We start from the raw sequence: 18,834 nt of genomic DNA, 5'->3' as shown, positions 1-18,834 counted from the left end.
AATAAATGTTCATTCATTTTCAACTTGCAGAAAATGTGGATTTGCGAAAAAACAAAAAAAAAGTCAGAATTTTTTGGAATGCTTGTCAGCGTTCACAATTTTTTTTAGGAAAATGGAAGTACAACAGATCACATAAATTCCACCAAACGGTCTTTAACGTGATGGGTAAAACCTAACTTAAATTGCTATACTGTTTTGTTCAAGTCCTGTAGGTGGCAGTAACTGCCAAGCGTAGCAAGTTTTTTTCACTACAGCTTCACCTGCTGGATATAGTGGGTCTTTGCCCTCCGGACTAAAAGGGTAAAATTTTAACCATTATTTTTATTTACTGCCTTTAAATTATTTTTTCCGTCAGTCAATTTGTTACTATTTTTCTCAAAAATACTTTAAATTGAAATGAGTCAAAAATAAGGTTAAAATATAAGTACCATATTTTCCAGTCTGTAGAGTTCACACACTAAATTTTAAATTTAAATTTTAGGATAAAAAATGTTTTTCTATATATTAGCGGCAGATATGTATGTTGTGAAATTAGTTATTTACACAGAAATAATTTGTAAATGTTTATTTACATTCCTTAATTGTAACACGGCAGTAAAATGGCTGATCAAACAAAACAGAAGTCATCATCAGTTAAACCGACTCAATAACTCCACGCTGACGTTTTGAAAAATTTACTGAGGAATTTGTGAAAATAAAATAATAGAAAATGATTGTTGTTTTAAGTTAATTATACTAACACAGACATTCGTAAACGTGTTAGCATATTAGCTAATGCTAAGGACGCTAGCTTGATTACATTACAATAGCACATAAACATATGCATGAAAACACTCCTACAGACTTCACACATGGGACCAGTTTAGTAAGTATAAACAGTTTTAGTTATATATATATATATATATATATATATATATATATATATATATATATATATATATATATATATATATATATATATATATATATATACACATTGTCTTTGTATTCCAGCGAGTTAATCCGTTTTGTCATTTAACATCAATTAACATTGATGTTCATCAACATTTAACATTGTCACGTTATCGATGGGAAAATTCATTTTTAGACAATATGATTTGCCTGAGCGGCTAAGAGACACCGAGAGTAACAAGCGGTATGAAATGGATTAGAAAGGAAAGATAAAATTTTAAAAAATTAACCCTTTTTTTTTTAACTTGGGACTTCCCGTGGGCCGGATTTTGGATGCTGAGGGGCCGGATCCGGCCCACGGGCCGTAGTTTGGGGACCCCTGCTGTAGACGTTCACCCCGGAGCACCTGCAGTGAGCATATTCGTCCAAAAGATGGCACAATAGCACAAATAACAACACACCTTTATAGTGTCCCTGCTTGTGTTTAATTAAAACTATTGTTGAACACAAAACATTAAGGCAGTGAGCGAAGACAAATCCATAAATTAGCCGCACCGTTTTATAAGCTTCAAAGCGTAGGAAAAAATGTGCATCTTTTAGTCAGGAATTTACAGTTCGTTTTTTAAAATCATGTTGCGCTCAATTTGCATTTGCGTCCCAGCCAAAACTCTTCCTTGTATTCCCTCAGATCAAGCCACATTGGGACTGATGAAAACCCCCAGGTGTTCCCTGCCAGATGTTCCTGTGGCCGAGGGGACTTTGGGCCGCAAGAAGCGGAGCCTGAACACTCAGAACAAATGGAAGAAGAGACATTTATCTTGGAGGTACTAAACACTTAACGATTAAGTCTATTGATTGTTTCCAGTACAGCCTGGATCTTCTTATAGTCCCGTGCAGTAGGAGGGGACACAAGTCACCATTTCTGTCGTACTTGGGATGAATATTTGCGATACAAGCTAAAGATCTTCAGTCAAAATTGTGTGTTGCTCCTCTTTCTTCTGTTCCTAAATAAACTGGGGAATTCATCATAAGAAAAATGGTAATCCATCCCCCAGAACGTGAGGAGATCTCCAGGTGTGGGCCTCCTTGCACAGTCAATAAAGAGTTTATACAGTAGTGTACATGGTAAAATGATATGACCACGCTAACTGTGCGCCAGCGGTTTGATTGTGGAGAAAACAGCTGAGTAATAGGTTGCACCAGAAGAGGGCTTTAAAATTGTGTTGGCTAAAGCTGATTACCACAAGCTGTCAGGAGTGTGCGTGTGTGCGCGCGCGTGTGTGTGTGTGTGTGTGTGTGTGTGTGTGTGTGTGTGTGTGTGTGTGTGTGTGTGTGTGTGTGTGTTCTGGCAATGCTTACTTAATGGGGACATTGCTATGTTTACACAATCACCTTTAGGGGACCTCTGATGGTATGGGGACAAAAAAACAGGTCCCCTAAAGGGAAAACATTTTTAAATGATAGTCAAATCCATTCTGAAGATGCCTAAGTGATTTTTAAGCTTTGACCCATAAAACATGTTTACTGGTTAGTCAGAAAATGAATTTTCTTGAAAAGTGAAACATTTGTTATCCTGGCATTTATAGTACTGTGATTCTGTATGGTATCCATCCTTAGTTAAAACTAATATATTTTTCCAAAAACAAAATCTGGTTTAGTGTTCCTTAGGATGACATTTTCATACAGCGTGATTATAAAACTGTCAAGGCTTGGACTATGGCGTGGTTTGTTCTCCCATGGTGCAAATGATTTGGACCAGACATGGCGTGAAGGTGAATACATATTTAATTCTAACTCAAAAAAGTACAAAAGGCGCTCACAGCGGAGGTACAAAACGTGGCTATGAAAATAAAACACTAGCACAAAGGCAGAACTATGGACATAAAACAAAACTTGCACAACTATGGTCTGAATAAATAAAACGTATTGGAACGCGAAAAAGCATGAAAAAAGAGCAGCATGGATCATCAGCATGAGGGTGAGTCAAGAGTGATGTCGCCAGGCCGACTGCCTGGCAACAGTGGGCTTAAATACTAGTGACATGATTAGTGAAAACAGGTGCGTAACTCAAAATGTGAAAACGTGAGACCAGTGTGTCACATGACGATGTGAACCAGGTGAAACTAATGGTTACTATGGTGACAAAGCAATGGAGTGAAGACAAGAACTAAAAAGTGTCCAAAAACCAAGCAAAACATGGCCAAACAAAAACATGATCAACACAGACATGACAAAAACATTATTACCTTAAAGTATGATTCACATTCAGAATTGTCCATCCTTCTATATATGGTAGTTGGAGTTGCAGACAACTTCATTACTGCTAAACAGCAGTTTTCAGTAATGTCACAGGAGATGCAGGATTTGCTTTAACATTTAAGTGGTGAAACTTCCTATAAGAGGACAGCTGTAGTGCTGTATTCTGAGGATCATGTCATATTTAATTTGAACTTTTTTTTTTTTGAATGGTCCTCAGTAGTCACGAACAAATTTGTGTGAATTATGCAAAATTATTTAAAATTTGGTCCCCATGAACCATATTAACTCTTTTTCCCCAGGGTCCCCAGTAAGAATGCCACATTACTTCATCAATCCAGAGATTTAAAGACATATATAAACAAACTGGGCAGTGGCCATTTTACCAATTTTGTTTATGCCTTCACAACCTGTAGAAAGGGTGGTGTCCACAAGTGGTAATCAAAATATTGGTCCCCATTCCAAATGATAACCAGTATGTGTGTGTGGGTCTGTGTGTGTGTGTGTGTGTGTATGTGTGTGTGTGTGTATCAAACATAAATCGTTGGTAGCATAATTGCAATACTTTGCAAATTATTTGCCACTTGCCAAGATTTTTTTTTTAAATTCTAGAAATGTCTTTAGTTTTAAGAGCTATTTTGTTACGTGCAGTGGAGAACAAGACGGCACTGAGGCAGTGACGTCCTTTAACCTGAGGCGTATTTTTTAATAATAATAAAATGACGTGTGTAATACATCCAATCATGTATGGTTTGGCTATGTGGTGCGTCTAGCTGGTGAGTTTTACCGTATAATGTTGAAGGTGCGTGTTGTGAGAGGTGCGGAAGTCCAGGAGGGGCAAGGCAGGCTCGGAGGTCCGTGGGCAAGCAAGAGGTCAAGGGCAGGAGTGAGATTCAGGGAGGCAGCGAGAAGACCAGAGGGAATCCGGAGAGACGAGACACACATCTCGAATCCAGGGAACGAAGAGGAACTGCAGGGTGACGACACAGGACAGGACACAATGAGCACAGAAGAGGGGAAACAGAGAGTAAAGAAGCACATAGGCGAGGAGAGCTAGAGACGTGTAGGGCTTACTGTACGGAGACGAGTAGCTACGTTCTCATTTTTAGTCGTTGACTAATCTTAACTTTAGCACGAATAATTGTAGTCTTTCTATTGTAGTTTTAAAAATGTAAAATTGAGAAAATAGCTATTCTAATAAGTTATTTTGTTTTTTCCTCACATATAAAATTGTGTTTAAGGATTCTGCAACATCTCAAAGATGCTTAGGTTAAGACTTAAAAGTCCTGCCTTTATCGGGCAAACTTATCTGTCCATGGAGCTAGTTAATTTGACTAGTTTTTAGTATTTTTTACTAAAATCTAGCCTTTTATTTAGCTTACATTAGGACAGCTCTTTTTTGCAGTGTGTACTGTATGCACAGTGTGATTGTTAATGGACGCTTCATAATTTGCCCTCTTAGTTACTGTTATCATGTCCCACAAGCTTTCAAAATAGAACTAGCACATTCTGAAAATGTACAAATCATAATGTTGTTGTTTTTGTTTTTTTACACTTACATGGGGACGGTGTGGTGCAGTTGGGAGAGTGGCCGTGCCAGCAACCTGAGGGTTCCTGGTTCAATCCCCACCTTCTACCAACCTCGTCACGTCCGTTGTGTCCTTGAGCAAGACACTTCACCCTTGCTCCTGATGGATCGTGGTTAGGGCCTTGCATGGCAGCTCCCTCCGTCAGTGTGTGAAAGTGTGTGTGAATGGGTGAATGTGGAAATAGTGTCAAAGCGCTTTGAGTACCTTGAAGGTAGAAAAGCGCTATACAAGTATAACCCATTTACCATTTACATGTTGCGGGTGAGGATAGTATTCTATCTTTATTTGTCGTTATTTATACTTTCTGAATAAATTGTGATAATGTTCATCAGTCAAGTCATTGGTGTTAATTTTCAATCTATCGAGATAAAAAAATTATACCAAAATAGTTAGCTCATTGTTCCTTGACTGGTGCACTAACATCATGTGGTTTATTTTTTTTTACATATGTAGTATAACCTACAAAGATACAAAGAATTGCTATTGCGACATCTAGTGGTCACATTTAGAACAGCTTTTTCTTTCATTCCAAAATTTTGGCTCATTTTTATACTTAGCAAACTCATCCCGCAGGCCGGATAAAACCTGCCGTACGTTTGACACCCCTGCTTTAAAGGGTCCTAATATGTAAAAGCAACTTTTCTTAGGGACGGTATAGCTCGGTTGGTAGAGTGGCCATGCCAGCAACTTGAGGGTTGCAGGTTCGATCCCCGCTTCCGCCTTCCTAGTCACTGCCATTGTGTCCTTGAGCAAGACACATTACCCACCTGCTCCCAGTGCCACCCACACTGGTTTAATTGTAACTTAGATATTGGGTTTCACTATGTAAAAGTGCTTTGAGTCACTAGAGAAAAGCGCTATATAAATATAATTCACTTCACTTGTTGGGGTGGCGTTGCTCGGTTGCTATAGCGGCTGTGCCAGCAACTTGAGGGCTGCAGGTTCGATCCCCGCTTCTGCCATCCAAGTCACTTCCGTTGTGCCCCTGGGCAAGACACTTTACCCACCTGCTCCCAGTGCCATCCACACTGGTTTAAATGTAACTTAGATAATGGGTTTCACTGTGTAAATATATAAATACAATTCACTTCACTTACCTGTTGATACCTGATTTTTGTGTATTTGGGATCTACATAAGCCTCGAAAAAGTGAAATCAAACCATAGAGGCATGGCGCAGATATTTATAAAACAATCTTGCCGTCTTCCAAACGTGCTCCAATCAAGCCATTTGCAATTTCAGACTTTAGTGACTAATTTTGCCTTAGTTACTTCAGCGGATATCTCCATATATGGTAGAGATTTACCCAAAGAGCTTTGCGCTAGTCCGCCGTTTTAATTTCAGTTATAGTCTAAAGTTGTAATCAATAAGTTCTTTATTTTTCTCTATCCTCTTGTTGTGGGGCAGACTGGCTCATACACATGCATACCAAAAGAAAATATTCCGCTATTTCCATTTTTAATAAAAAGTAATGCATAGTTCTTACTTACATCTGTCAGTAGACTCAGTATGGAAGCGCTAAAAACTACAACATGGCTGACGGTGGAGAAGTAGTCGTAGGCCGCTTTGGCTGAAGGAGGGCTCCGGCACATAAATAAGTCCGCCCACAAAACGGCTCACCCTGAAGAAACAGTCAGAAGGTGAAAATACTGACGTCTGATTGTTTGTGGGACAATATGGTTGTAGTACGAGGGCACTGTATATTCTTCACAATCTTATTGGTTGAAATACTCTGAAAATATTAAAAGGCCTGAATCATGTATTGCAATTGAATGGGAATATATCAATTTTACTATCATGCAGCCTCCCGACAGAGAAAATAATACTTCTGGGGTCTCCCCATACTCTCTAAAAAACTGATTTGCTGGTGCACTTTTTTGTTGGCGTTTTCCACTCACTCCAGACTCTAAGCACTCTTTCAGTGTAAGAAAAAAAAAAAAAACATGCAGCTTACTTTGAACGATTTTGTCTTTATATTTTGCAAACTGCTGAGGCCTCCCTTGTAGTATTCTGGCGCCTCACACACTGAAAAGTGTCGTTTCATTGTTGGTTATGGGTAGGGATGGGAATTGATAAGAATTTTCCGGTTCGGATTCCATTTTCAATTCTGCTTAACGATTCGGTTCTTTATCCGTTCTCTTATTAAATTTTTTTTTAGAAAAAAAAGATAACAAATCGATGGATTAGCATCAGTTTTGTTTACCTTAGAGCTAACATGACCTTACAAAGCCAACAGTGAGGTCTTAAAGGGTAACTGCACTTTTTATGGAATTTTGACTATCATATCATTCACAATCATTATGAAACACATGACGATGGATGCATTTTAAAACATTTTTATGCATTCTAAATATTAAATAAATGTAAATAAGTCTGCTTACAACCGAGCCAATGGGAGCTCAACTATTTAGCCCAAAAATCAGATAAATAGCCATTCAAAAAGTGCCAACAATACTTTATTTACATTTTTTGACTTGAATATTAACCAAGTATCTTTCTGTGTGGAGTTTTCATGTTCTCCCCGTGACTGTGTGGGTTCTCTCCGGGTACTCCGGCTTCCTCCCACCTCCAAGGACATGCACCTGGGGATAGGTTGATTGGCAACACTAAATTGGCCCTAGTGTGTGAATGTGAGTGTGAATGTTGTCTGTCTATCTGTGTTGGCCCTGCGATGAGGTGGCGACTTGTCCAGGGCGAAGATGGAGCTAAATGTTTTAATGACATTCAGACTTTACTTAAATTAATAACGGAGCAGCATCTCCTCATCCGTGGCTCATTAGTGCAATAACAACGCCGAAAATGTGTCCCGTAAAAAAACTGTGTAATATCTAAAGTTCCTTGGGTAAATAATGTAAACTCACTATACCGGTATATTTTAGCGCTTTCATGGCGGGTTTGCTGACACATATAAATAAGAACTTTACACTACTTTATATTAGAAATGGCAACAGCGGAGGATGAATGTCACATAACAAGAAGATAGAGAAAAAGAAGCTTATTAACTATGGTGTCGTCACGGACAACAAAGGCGGACGCGCGCAAATTTTCAGGACTTATGCAGATCCCAAATATAGATCAGTAGGTACCAGAAGCTAAGAGAAGTTCCTTTTGGATAATATTGCGAAACAAATGCCAGATAATATGTCTTACCTTATACACACACCATAATAATACTTGTATGTTGAAGCACAGTACAATCCATCAAGCGGTGCTGTTTCATAGCTTACCAAAGTCGTACTAAAACATTTTGATAGATTTCTGAGCACCGTGTGTAATGTTCTATATTTTCAATGGAACATATAAAATGTTGGTGTTGTTTACTTGAGTCATATTGCAGTGCACATTGTGGTACCTGATTCTCACCAAGACACAAGATTGGTTTTGCAGCAAGCCGAAAAGGGCATTTATTGCACAAGTCTTTTAGGAAGGGCGGGGTGTGGAAGTAGCAAACTTAAAGTGTCCATTAATAAACATAAATATCTCCCATCTGGGGCTCTCCATCCTTCACACAGCACTCTTCTTTAAAAGGTCAAAGGTCATTGCCGCCTGATGCACCTGCCTTGACACAGAGGAGAGCCAGACCTGAATGAGGCAGAGTTAAGAACAGTTTGTAGCTGGGCCCCACCTGGCCGCACAGCTGGTGGCACTTCAGGCTGATTGAGCAGGTACTGGGGAATGTACCGCCCCTCGATGATGCGGCCAAGGCTGGGGCGTTGTCCTCTGTGTTCCACTCTGCCACCATGCCCTGGCTCCTCCCCTGTGAGGTGCCTACCTGTCAGGCGGTGCCTGAGTGAGACTCCACAACATGTATCTTTTATATGTGACTGCCATCATATTGCTGTCCAAACGTATCTCTTATGTGTGACTGCCATCTACTGGTCACACTTATCATTTCACCATGTACCAAATAAAATAGCTTCGAGGTCTGTAAGCACAACCAAAATGATTCCTTACATTAGGTGCACCGGGTTATAAGGCGCACTGTTGAGTTTTGAGAAAATGAAAGGATTTTAAGTGCGCTTTATAGTCCGAAAAATACGCATTATACGCAACATGTTAGCACACCTGTTCTTTAGCACTATAGCACTTCTCCATCTGCCTTATAAACTTTTAGATACCATAGTTTCCAGACTATAGAGTGCACTGGTATGTCAGCCGCACCCACTACATTTTAGAAGATTTTTTTTTTTCCATATGGTGCCGCACCAGACCGCAGATATATACGTTGCAAAATGAATATTTGCACATAAAAATTATGTAAATGTTTATTAAAATACCTTAATTGTTTTCGAACGCTGCCTGTCACATGGCGGTAAAACGGCTGATCAAACAAAACAGAAGTCATCGACTTGGACCCACTAGCTGTGGAAGCTAGCTCTCCAATCAGCTAAACAGACTCAATAAGTCCAAGGTGATGTTTTGGTGAATATATTGAGGAATTTGTGAAACTGAAACCATACAAAAAGAATGCCATACTAAGTTAATAATACTAACACAGACACTCGTAAACGTGTTAGCATATTAGCTAATGCTAACGACGCTAGCATCATTACATTGCGATGATAGCCCGTACGAATATGCATGAAAAAACTCCTACAGACATCACACATGGGACAGTTTAGTAAGTATATAGTTTTAGTTGTACAGTAAAACTTACAAATGTTGGTTGTAATTATGAATGAAGAATCCATAGGAGTAAAATCGCTATGGACGGCTAGAAGACTGAACGGCTACTCTACCTCCGGTTTGGAAGCAGCACCTGCAGTGAGTGAATTCTTACAAATGATGGAACCATGGCACAGATATAAAAAAAACCTTCTCAGTGTATCTGCTTGTTGTTTTTTTTTTTTTAATATTCATATTATGGCTGTCAGCAAAGAAAAATCCCTAAATTAGCCCAACCGTTTTTTAATAGCCATAAGGTTCAAAGTGTAGGAAAAAAGTAGATACAGTATATACAATGCGAAATGAATATTTATACAGAAATATTTTGTAACAGTTTATTTAAATACCTAAATTGTTTAAACGGTGCCTGTCACATGGCAGTAAAACGGCTGCTCAAACAAAACAGAAGTCATCATCATAGACCCACTAGCTGTGGAAGCTAGCTCTCCAATTAGCTAAACAGACTCAATTACGGCACGGTGACGTCTTGGTGAATTTACGAAACAGCAACAATACAAAAAGAATGCCATTGTAAATTGTTTATACAAACACAAATACTTGTAAACGTGTTAGGATATTAGCTAATGCTAATGCTCCTAAGAATTGTTTTAGTTAGATTTTAAAACTTACTAACGTTAGCTGGAGTGATGAAAGAAGAATCCATACGATTAAAAACGCTATGGACAGCTAGAACATGGAACAGCACTTGTACTCCCAGTTGAAAGCTTTAAACAAAAAGGGCACTGCAGCACCTGCAATAAGCAAGCTAGTCCAAAAGATGGTGCCATAGCACAAACAATAACACACCTTTTCAGTTTCTTTGCTTGTTTTTTTCAAACTATTTGCATTATGGCCATCAGCAAACAAAAATCCATAAATTAGCCGCACTGTTTTATAAGCTGCAGGAATCAAAACGTAGGAAAAAAAGTAGCGGTTTATAGTCCAGAATTGACGGTATATTGTAATATTAGTTACCGTGTTATGATCCGCTGCCCGGATCATAGTTTGTTTAAGTTTTCAAGTCACATGTGTTTTCAGCACCTTGTTTTGTTTCTGTTGCCATGACGGCAGATTGTGATCACCTGCCTCTGGTTAGCGTTTGGGACGCGCACCTGTTGCCCAAGCGCTAATCAGAGGGCTATTTAGTCTTCGCCCGGGCAGCACTCTGCCTGGCTTCCTAATTTGCTTTCACGCAACAGCTAACGGCCATTTTGATTCCTGCTAGCTTTCAGGCTATGCTATTTTGCTTGCTAGCTCCCACGCTAGTCGTTTTTGTTTTTTTTCTCCTGTCTGATTTAGTTCTTGAATAAATCATTTTTTCCTACCTGCAAGCTGTGTCCGAGCCCGTCTGCATCCTTGGGAGAACACCTCGCACCACGATGCGACCAGGTCGTTACATACCGTACGCCAAAGTTAATTTATTAAAGTCATTTCTGTAAGCCTCTGTTGATTAGCCTCTTGCATATTTTAGAAAACACTAACTTTGTCACACTTCCGGTAACTAAATGTGCGCATTTACACCCATGGCATCACAATTTGCAAATTGTAAAAGGGTCCTTAACAGGAATGTCAAACTCCTTTTAGATCGGGGGCCACATGGAGAAAAATCTACTGGTAAAATCACGGCACAATAACTTAAAGATAAAGACAACTTCAGATTGTTTTCTTTTTTTAAAAATAGAACAAGCACATTCTGAAAATGTACAAATCATAATGTTGTTGGGTTTTTTACACTTACTTGTTGCGGTTAATAGTATTCCATCTTTATTTGTCATTATTTATATTTTCTGAATAAATTATGTGTTAATGTTCACCAGTCAACTCATTGATGTTAATTTTCAATCAAGATAAAAAAATTATATCAAAATCAAATTACAGGATGTTATTATGTAGTTTGATCATTTTCCTCGACTGATGTACTAACATCATGTGGTTTATTTTGTACACATGTCAGAGGTGGGACCAAGTCATTGCTTTGCAAGTCACAAGTAGGTCTCAAGTCTTTGCCCTCAAGTCCCGAGTCAAGACAGGCAAGTCCCGAGTCAAGTCCAAAGTCAAGACTGGAAAGTCTCAAGTCAAGTCCCAAGTCCTGCATTTTGAATTTCGAGTCCTTTCAAGTCCTTTTAACCACAGACTAATATATTTACACAGATTGTGTATGCTTTTAAAACGCTGTATTTATTTATTAAAACAAGTGCATTTGAAATTGCAGGGAAAAAAAGTGCTGACATCGCACTTCATAATAGCACTATTATCCAGTAATTTTAAACATTTAACCCATTCTTTTACAGAATAAACACATTTGAAAAAACAAGTGCAACTGTACTTATTTGCACAAAAGTGTTAACATTGTATGTCCATGGCATATTGCATTGTAACTAGTTCCACAGCAGTTTCTATCCTGTTCTTACCTTATCTCATTGATCTCATCTCATACTGTCTGTGTGTTTATGTGTGCGTACATATGAAAAACATAAGAAAAACATGAACAAAACAATGAACAGAGTTGTACTTTTTAGATGTCAGGGCCCTATGCAATATGTACACATATTGTTAATATAGTATACATTTTAACGTTACGTTACTGTGTGTGATACATTGACTAACGTAACGTTTTGTCTAGGTACCTCATGCAACCCTGCTTAAAAAAATCACTTGGCAAAAAGTATGAATAAGGTAGCGAACTGCAGTGGACGCAACAGATTGCCGTGTTTGCAATGACGTTATAACCATAGACATCTTATAAGTAGAAGCAGCATTGGTTGCTGTGACGCGAGCAATTTGGCCGCCATCTTGAAGTAGTGACAGTTGACAGGTAGAAAATAAAGATGGTGTTCAGCGTTTTCCTACTCAAATGAGCGGACTGTTGAAAATAGGAATCGGGGGATTACTTTTCACAAGTAAGATTTAACATTAATGTACTATTGGTTGTATTTTATGAAAATAATATTACCACAGAGTTGAGAAGGAGCAAAGATCTTCAATATTTGTATGTGAAAATCACAAAGAAATCTTCTGGGGGAGGATGACGCCCCTACAGGGGTTTGGTTTACAAACTTTCAGCCCCACCTAAAACAAAATTCACCAGCCGCCACTGATTATGATGCATTCTCATTTTAGGCAAAATATAAGACAATACTTTCTTAACAGTATAATTGTAACCAGGAATAAGTCTTCAAGTAACAATATTCAAATACTAACATTGTTGGGTAAGACAGAATTTGGTTTTATTCTGAATCCAGTGAAACAGATTGGTGGTTTTAGCTGATAAAGACTTTCAGGTGTTTATATATGTTTATGTTTACGTATTTGGCAGACGCTTTTATCCAAAGCGACATACATAAAAAAATACATATAAAACAATGACTGTAAACATGATCATTTAAGGGAAGAATGTAATACAAAATATCAATACAAAGTGCCAAGACAGACTCTCTGCTGCTGCAGCAACAGAGATACAGTCTATAAGATATATATATATATATATATATATATATATATATATATATATATATATATATATATATATATATATATATATATATATATATATATATATATATATATATATATTCATACATTGTTTATGTAGGATATACGCATGTATACATAACCTACCGTATTTTCCGCACCATAAGGCGCCCCGTGTTATTAGCCGCACGTTTAATGAACGGAATATTTCAAAACTTTGTTTACCTATTAGCCGCCCCGTGCCATTAGCCGCACCTACGCTACGCTAAAGGGAATGTCAACAAAACAGTCAGATAGGTCAGTCAAACTTTAATAATATATTACAAACCAGCGTTCTAACAACTCTGTTCACTCCCAAAATGTAATGTGCAAATGTGCAATCACAAAAATAGTAACACTCAAAATAGTGCAGAGCAATAGCAACATCAATAACTCAACGTTGCTCATACGTTAGTGCCACGCAACACACAAAATAAACATTTAAAGCTCACTTTCTGAAGTTATTACTCATCTACAAATCCCTCGAATTCTTCTTCTTCGGTGTGCTTCACTTGTTTTTTGACACCATCTGTGATGTGGACGCGCATGCAGTCATAGATCAACAGGAACGGCGCTGCGTGAAAAAAGTCACCCGGTGTCTTCGCGTAAACGTCTATCAACCACTCGCTCATCTTTTCTTCATCCATCCATCCCTTCGAGATAGCTTTTATGATGACGCCGGCTGGAAAGTTCTCTTTTGGCAAGGTCTTCCTTTTGAATATCACCGTGGGTGGAAGTTTCTGGCCGTTAGCATGGCAAGCTACAACCACAGTAGGACGACTTCTCATTCCCTGTGGTGCGAATATTCACCGTACGTGCTCCCGTTGTATCCACAGTGCGGTTCACGTGAATATCAAAAGCCAGTGGAACCTTGTACGCGTGTCTCTTAGTAGGAGACATTTTGTTGTCTTTACAGAAAAACAAATGAAATTAAATATCCGCGAGCTTCTTCTTCTACGGGGGCGGGTGCTCACCTTGGCGGTTGCTTACAGTAGAAGAAGAAGCGCTTCCTCTTCTATGGGGGCGGTTGCTTACCGTAGAAGAAGAAGCACTTCCTCTTTTACGGGGAAAAAAGATGGCGGCTGTTTACCGTAGTTGCGAGACCTAAACTTTATGAAAATAAATATGAATATTAATCCATATATAAGGCGCACCGGGTTATTAGCCGCACTGTCTGCTTTTGAGAAAAATTGTGGTTTTTAGGTGCGGCTTATGGTGCGGAAAATACGGTAATCATATTGTTTCTTCAATTTAAAAATAGCTGACCGTTTTTTTCCCCTTTCTCTGGGATTATATTCCCAGTTTTGATCTCAGACGTCTGGTCACTTATAGCGTATAAGAATATTATATTACTGTTAAGCAAACTATGAATAATAAAACACGCCAAAACATGTTTCCTTTATCATAGCTACACGTATGACAAAAAAGCGCGTGAAAATCAGTGGTATTCAGTGAGGTAAAATGAATTAAATGCGCTGACAGTTCATTGCTCCTGCCAAATGAATTGCGCTGAGTGGAGCGGATCACCACTCCAAGATGGCGGCCCCGCGTCTCGTCTGCGCCAGTAGGCAGTAGCGCTCGATGCTGCGTACCCTTATAAGATGTCTAAGGTTATAACGTTAGCAGTGAGTTTACAGCCTCACTGATTTAACTACACAGCAAATAAAAGTTACGTTACTTAGCCAATAAACGTTATCTTACATTCAAAACTTACCCTTCTTTGGGCAACTTCAAATGTCGAACGAAGTTGGAAGTTGTTGCGTCTCCGTCTGTAATATTCGAACTGCGTGATTTGCATACGCAATTCGTTTTTTGTTGACCAAGTCGTAGTTTTAATACCCGAACAAAATTAACCTTGGCATAATTGTTTCTCACTGCCGCATTGTTTGACAACTCGTCTCATTGGTTCTCCTGCAATTTGATTGGATGAATGCTGTGTGATGAAAACAACGTAGATCTAATTTGATTGGCTGTTGTACTGACAGCACACCAGCTGACAGGAACAACACGCTGATAGACACAGACGAAGAAAATGAAAAATACGGAGCGGCGCGCTCCCAAATAACTTTTTAATCTTTGGGTTTTGGGGAAAGTAGCAAGTCATGTCAAGTCAAAAGGCTCAAGTCCAAGTGAAGTCACAAGTCATTGATGTTAAAGTCTAAGTCGAGTTGCAAGTCTCTTTACATTTTGTCAAGTCGAGTCCAAAGTCATCAAATTCATGACTCGAGTCTGACTCGAGTCCAAGTCATGTGACTCGAGTCCACACCTCTGACACATGTAGCATCATCTATAAAGATACATAGAATTGGGACGGCGTGGCGCTTTTGGGAGAGTGGCCGTGCCAGCAACCTGAGGGTTCCTGGTTGGATCCCCACCTATACCAACCTCGTCACATCTGTTGTGTCCTTGAGCAAGACACTTCACCCTTGCTCCTGATGGGTCGTGGTTAGGGCCTTGCATGGCAGCTCCCGCCATCAGTGTGTGAATGTATACAAGTATAACCCAGTTACCATTTAAATTCTACTGCGACATCCAGTCGACACATTTAGAACAGCTGTTTCTTTCATTCAAAAATCCATCCATCCATTTTCTACCGCTTGTCCCGTTCGGGGTCGCGGGGGTAACTTCAAGTTAATTTGTATACTTAGCAAACTCATCCCGCGGGCCGGATAAAACCTGTTCACGGGCCTGATCCGGCCCTCGGTCCGTACGTTTGACACCCCTGGTCTATAATAACTACAGTAGTTTGACAATAATACTAAAACAGTGGAGTATTTTACACAGGTTTTTGTGTCAGTACCTTCACTAATGCTGACTCACTCATATAGCAGCGAAGTAGAGCAGAGGAGAGAAGGCCATGTTGAAAGTCAGCACGTGATACCACAGGGTTGATGATGTTCTCAACATATCTTTATAGCCTTTGTAATGATTCCTTATAATTCAGTAGCAATATTCCAGTGCCCGAGGGGATAAATGCTAATCACCTTGGCACGCTTCTGCCTTGATGGCTGCTTAGTTAGCTCCCTCTGTTCATTTTATCTACCAGAAGGCTCGTTTTATTGAGCGTTGATTGCTCAGTCTATTCACACTTGTTGCTCTTCTTACATTGCGGGCTGCCTGTTGTATTTATTCTCGATTACATTTTGTGGTTTTGGCACGGATCAGATACGGGGGAAAGGAGGCGTATCAGAGCTTTGTTCCCAACCCTTGAAATAGCCTGCGGAAGCACTAAAGCAGGGGTGTCAAACTAATTTTAGATTGGGGGCCTCGTGGAGAAAAATCTACTCCCAAGTGGGCCGGACTGGTAAAATCATGGCACGATAACTGAAAAATAAAGACAACTTCAGATTGTTTTCTTTGTTTAAAAATAGAACGAGCACATTCTGAAATTGTACAAATCATAATCTTGTTGGGGTTTTTTTACACTTACATGTTGCGGTTAATAATGCCGTTGTTTATATTTTCTGAATAAATTATGTGATACTGTTCGTCAGTCAATTTATTGGTGTTAATTTTCAATCTATCAAGATAAAAAAAATATTTCAAAATCAAATTACAGTATGTTATTAGGGCTGCGAATCTTTGGGTGTCCCACGATTCGTTTCAATATCGATTCTTGGGGTCACGATTCGATTCAAAATCGATTTTTTTTTTCGAATCTACGCAATTCTCGATTCAAAAACGATATTTTCCCGATTCAAAACGATTCTCTATTCATTCAATACATAGGATTTCAGCAGGATCTACCCCAGTCTGCTGACATGCAAGCAGAGTAGTAGATTTTTGTAAAAAGCTTTTAAAATTGTAAAGGACAATGTTTTATCAACTGATTGCAATAATGTAAATATGTTTTAACTATTAAATGAACCAAAAATATGACTTATTTTATCTTTGTGAAAATATTGGACACAGTGTGTTGTCAAGCTTATGAGATGCGATGCAAGTGTAAGCCACTGTGACACTATTGTTCTTTCTTTTTTTTTCTTTTTTTTTTTTTATAAATGTCTAATGATAATGTCAATGAGGGATTTTTAATCACTGCTATGTTGAAATTGTAACTAATATTGATACTGTTGTTGATAATATTCATTTTTGTTTCACTACTTTTGGTTTGTTCTGTGTCGTGTTTGTGTCTCCTCTCAATTGCTCTGTTTATTGCACTTCTGAGTGTTGCTGGGTCGGGTTTGGTTTTGGAATTTGATTGCATTGTTATGGTATTGCTGTGTATTGTTTTGTTGGATTGATTAGTTTAAAAAAAAAATAATAAAAAATAAAAAAAACAATTTAAAAAAAAAAAGAAAATCGATTCTGAATCGCACAACGTGAGAATCGCGATTCGAATTCAAATCGATTTTTTCCCACACCCCTATTATTTATGTAGATCATTTTTCTGATGTACTAACATCATGTGGTTTATTTCGTACATATGTAGCATCATCTACAAAGATACAAAGAATTGCTATTGCGACATCCAGTGGACACATTTAGAACAGCTGTTCCATTCAAAAAATGTCAGGTTAATTTTTATACTTAGCAAACTCTAGAGGATGTGGTTCGTTTGTCATACTGTTTTGTTTCTCTCAAAAAAAAAAGCACATCGTATATTTGACTGAAACTAGTAACACTAATAGCTGTTTTTGATTGTTAAAGCTTCTTTAGTTTTGGCGAGGAGCAATGGTTGCCAAATGACAGGTCAGTGGCTGGGTTCAGCACGGTGCAGTGTTGCCTCAGGCTGCAGTGTGTACCTGACTGTGGGAAACAAGTAGGCCATGAAAATAATGTGCAATTTTTAGATTATACCCTTATTTCATAACGTGTCAAGTTTATGTTTGGGTGTGGGAGGAAATCACAGCGAGCATGTGTTTAAATGTGAACTTTATTTTTGAGCAGAAAAACTTGTGCTTGAGGTTACGGTTGCTGTACGTTTAAATTATACATAAGATTAAAATGTTGAGAGTTGAATGTGTGGGGGAGAGAAAGGCCATGAATGAGTTTTTGGTAATTCATGTAAAGTACAATATAGTTTACTGTAGTGAAAAGTTTGAATGTTTAGCAGCTCCACTGCAGACACGGCACAGCACCATATAAATAATATTACCTTGAGCAACACAATGAATTTCCAGAATAACAAAAGTTTTAATTGAGCTACAATATAATAGTCACTCGTCCAACATCTTTAATAATCAGCATGATTTTGTAACAGTCCACTTTTTATTTGAATCAGTGACAGAGCATGACGTGGACAAGAATAGGTTTGGGGTAAAATATTATATAAAGCGCCTTGTCATTCAATAATTTACAATTTAATGTGTTTCTTCACACAAAATGCCCCCCAAACTCCCCCTCAATGGTAGTTACGGTCATGTTCATACTGACCTATTTCAAGCTGCACAATCATTTATGCATGTGCGCAAGGCTACACTGTAAAAAAGCAGATTTTACAGTGAAAACCTGGCAGCTCAGTCGCCGAAATTTACTGTAAAATCATCCAAAAAAAATGTCCATTCTTCCATTGCACAGTAATGCCCTGTAGAAACAACAAACATAATATTTACGGCAAAAAAATAACCGCTTAGGCACCATAATTTTGCTGTAAAAATAACAGTTAAAGTTAAAGTACCAATGATTGTCACACACACACACTAGGTGTAGTGAAATGTGTCCTCTGCATTTGACCCATCCCCTTGTTCACCCCCTGGGAGGTGAGGGGAGCAGTGAGCAGCAGCGGTAGCCATGCCCATGAATCATTTTTGGTGATTTATCTCCGAATTCCAACCCTTGATGCTGAGTGCCAAGCAGGGAGGTAACTGGTCCCATTTTTATAGTCTTTGGTATGACTCGGCCAGGGTTTGAACTCACAACCTACCGATCTCAGGGCGGACACTCTAACCACTAGGCCACTGAGTAGTGGCACGGTTTTTCAA

At 38.7% G+C, this 18,834-nt stretch overlaps 1 protein-coding gene across 2 annotated transcripts in view; it reads left to right on the top strand.

Moving 5' to 3' along the window:
• LOC133638482 (matrix metalloproteinase-17-like) overlaps window positions 1-18,834 on the top strand; it is a 308,014-nt gene that overhangs the window by 183,812 nt on the left and 105,368 nt on the right. For both annotated transcript variants that reach the window (XM_062031144.1, XM_062031145.1), the window contains exon 3: window positions 1,580-1,715. In XM_062031144.1, the coding sequence (XP_061887128.1) occupies window positions 1,580-1,715 (136 nt within the window). The remainder of the gene's footprint in view (window positions 1-1,579; window positions 1,716-18,834) is intronic.

The sequence above is a fragment of the Entelurus aequoreus genome, linkage group LG21 (genome assembly GCF_033978785.1).
Source record: "Entelurus aequoreus isolate RoL-2023_Sb linkage group LG21, RoL_Eaeq_v1.1, whole genome shotgun sequence".
Classification (NCBI taxonomy): domain Eukaryota; kingdom Metazoa; phylum Chordata; class Actinopteri; order Syngnathiformes; family Syngnathidae; genus Entelurus; species Entelurus aequoreus.
This window is presented reverse-complemented; position numbering and strand designations above follow the sequence as displayed.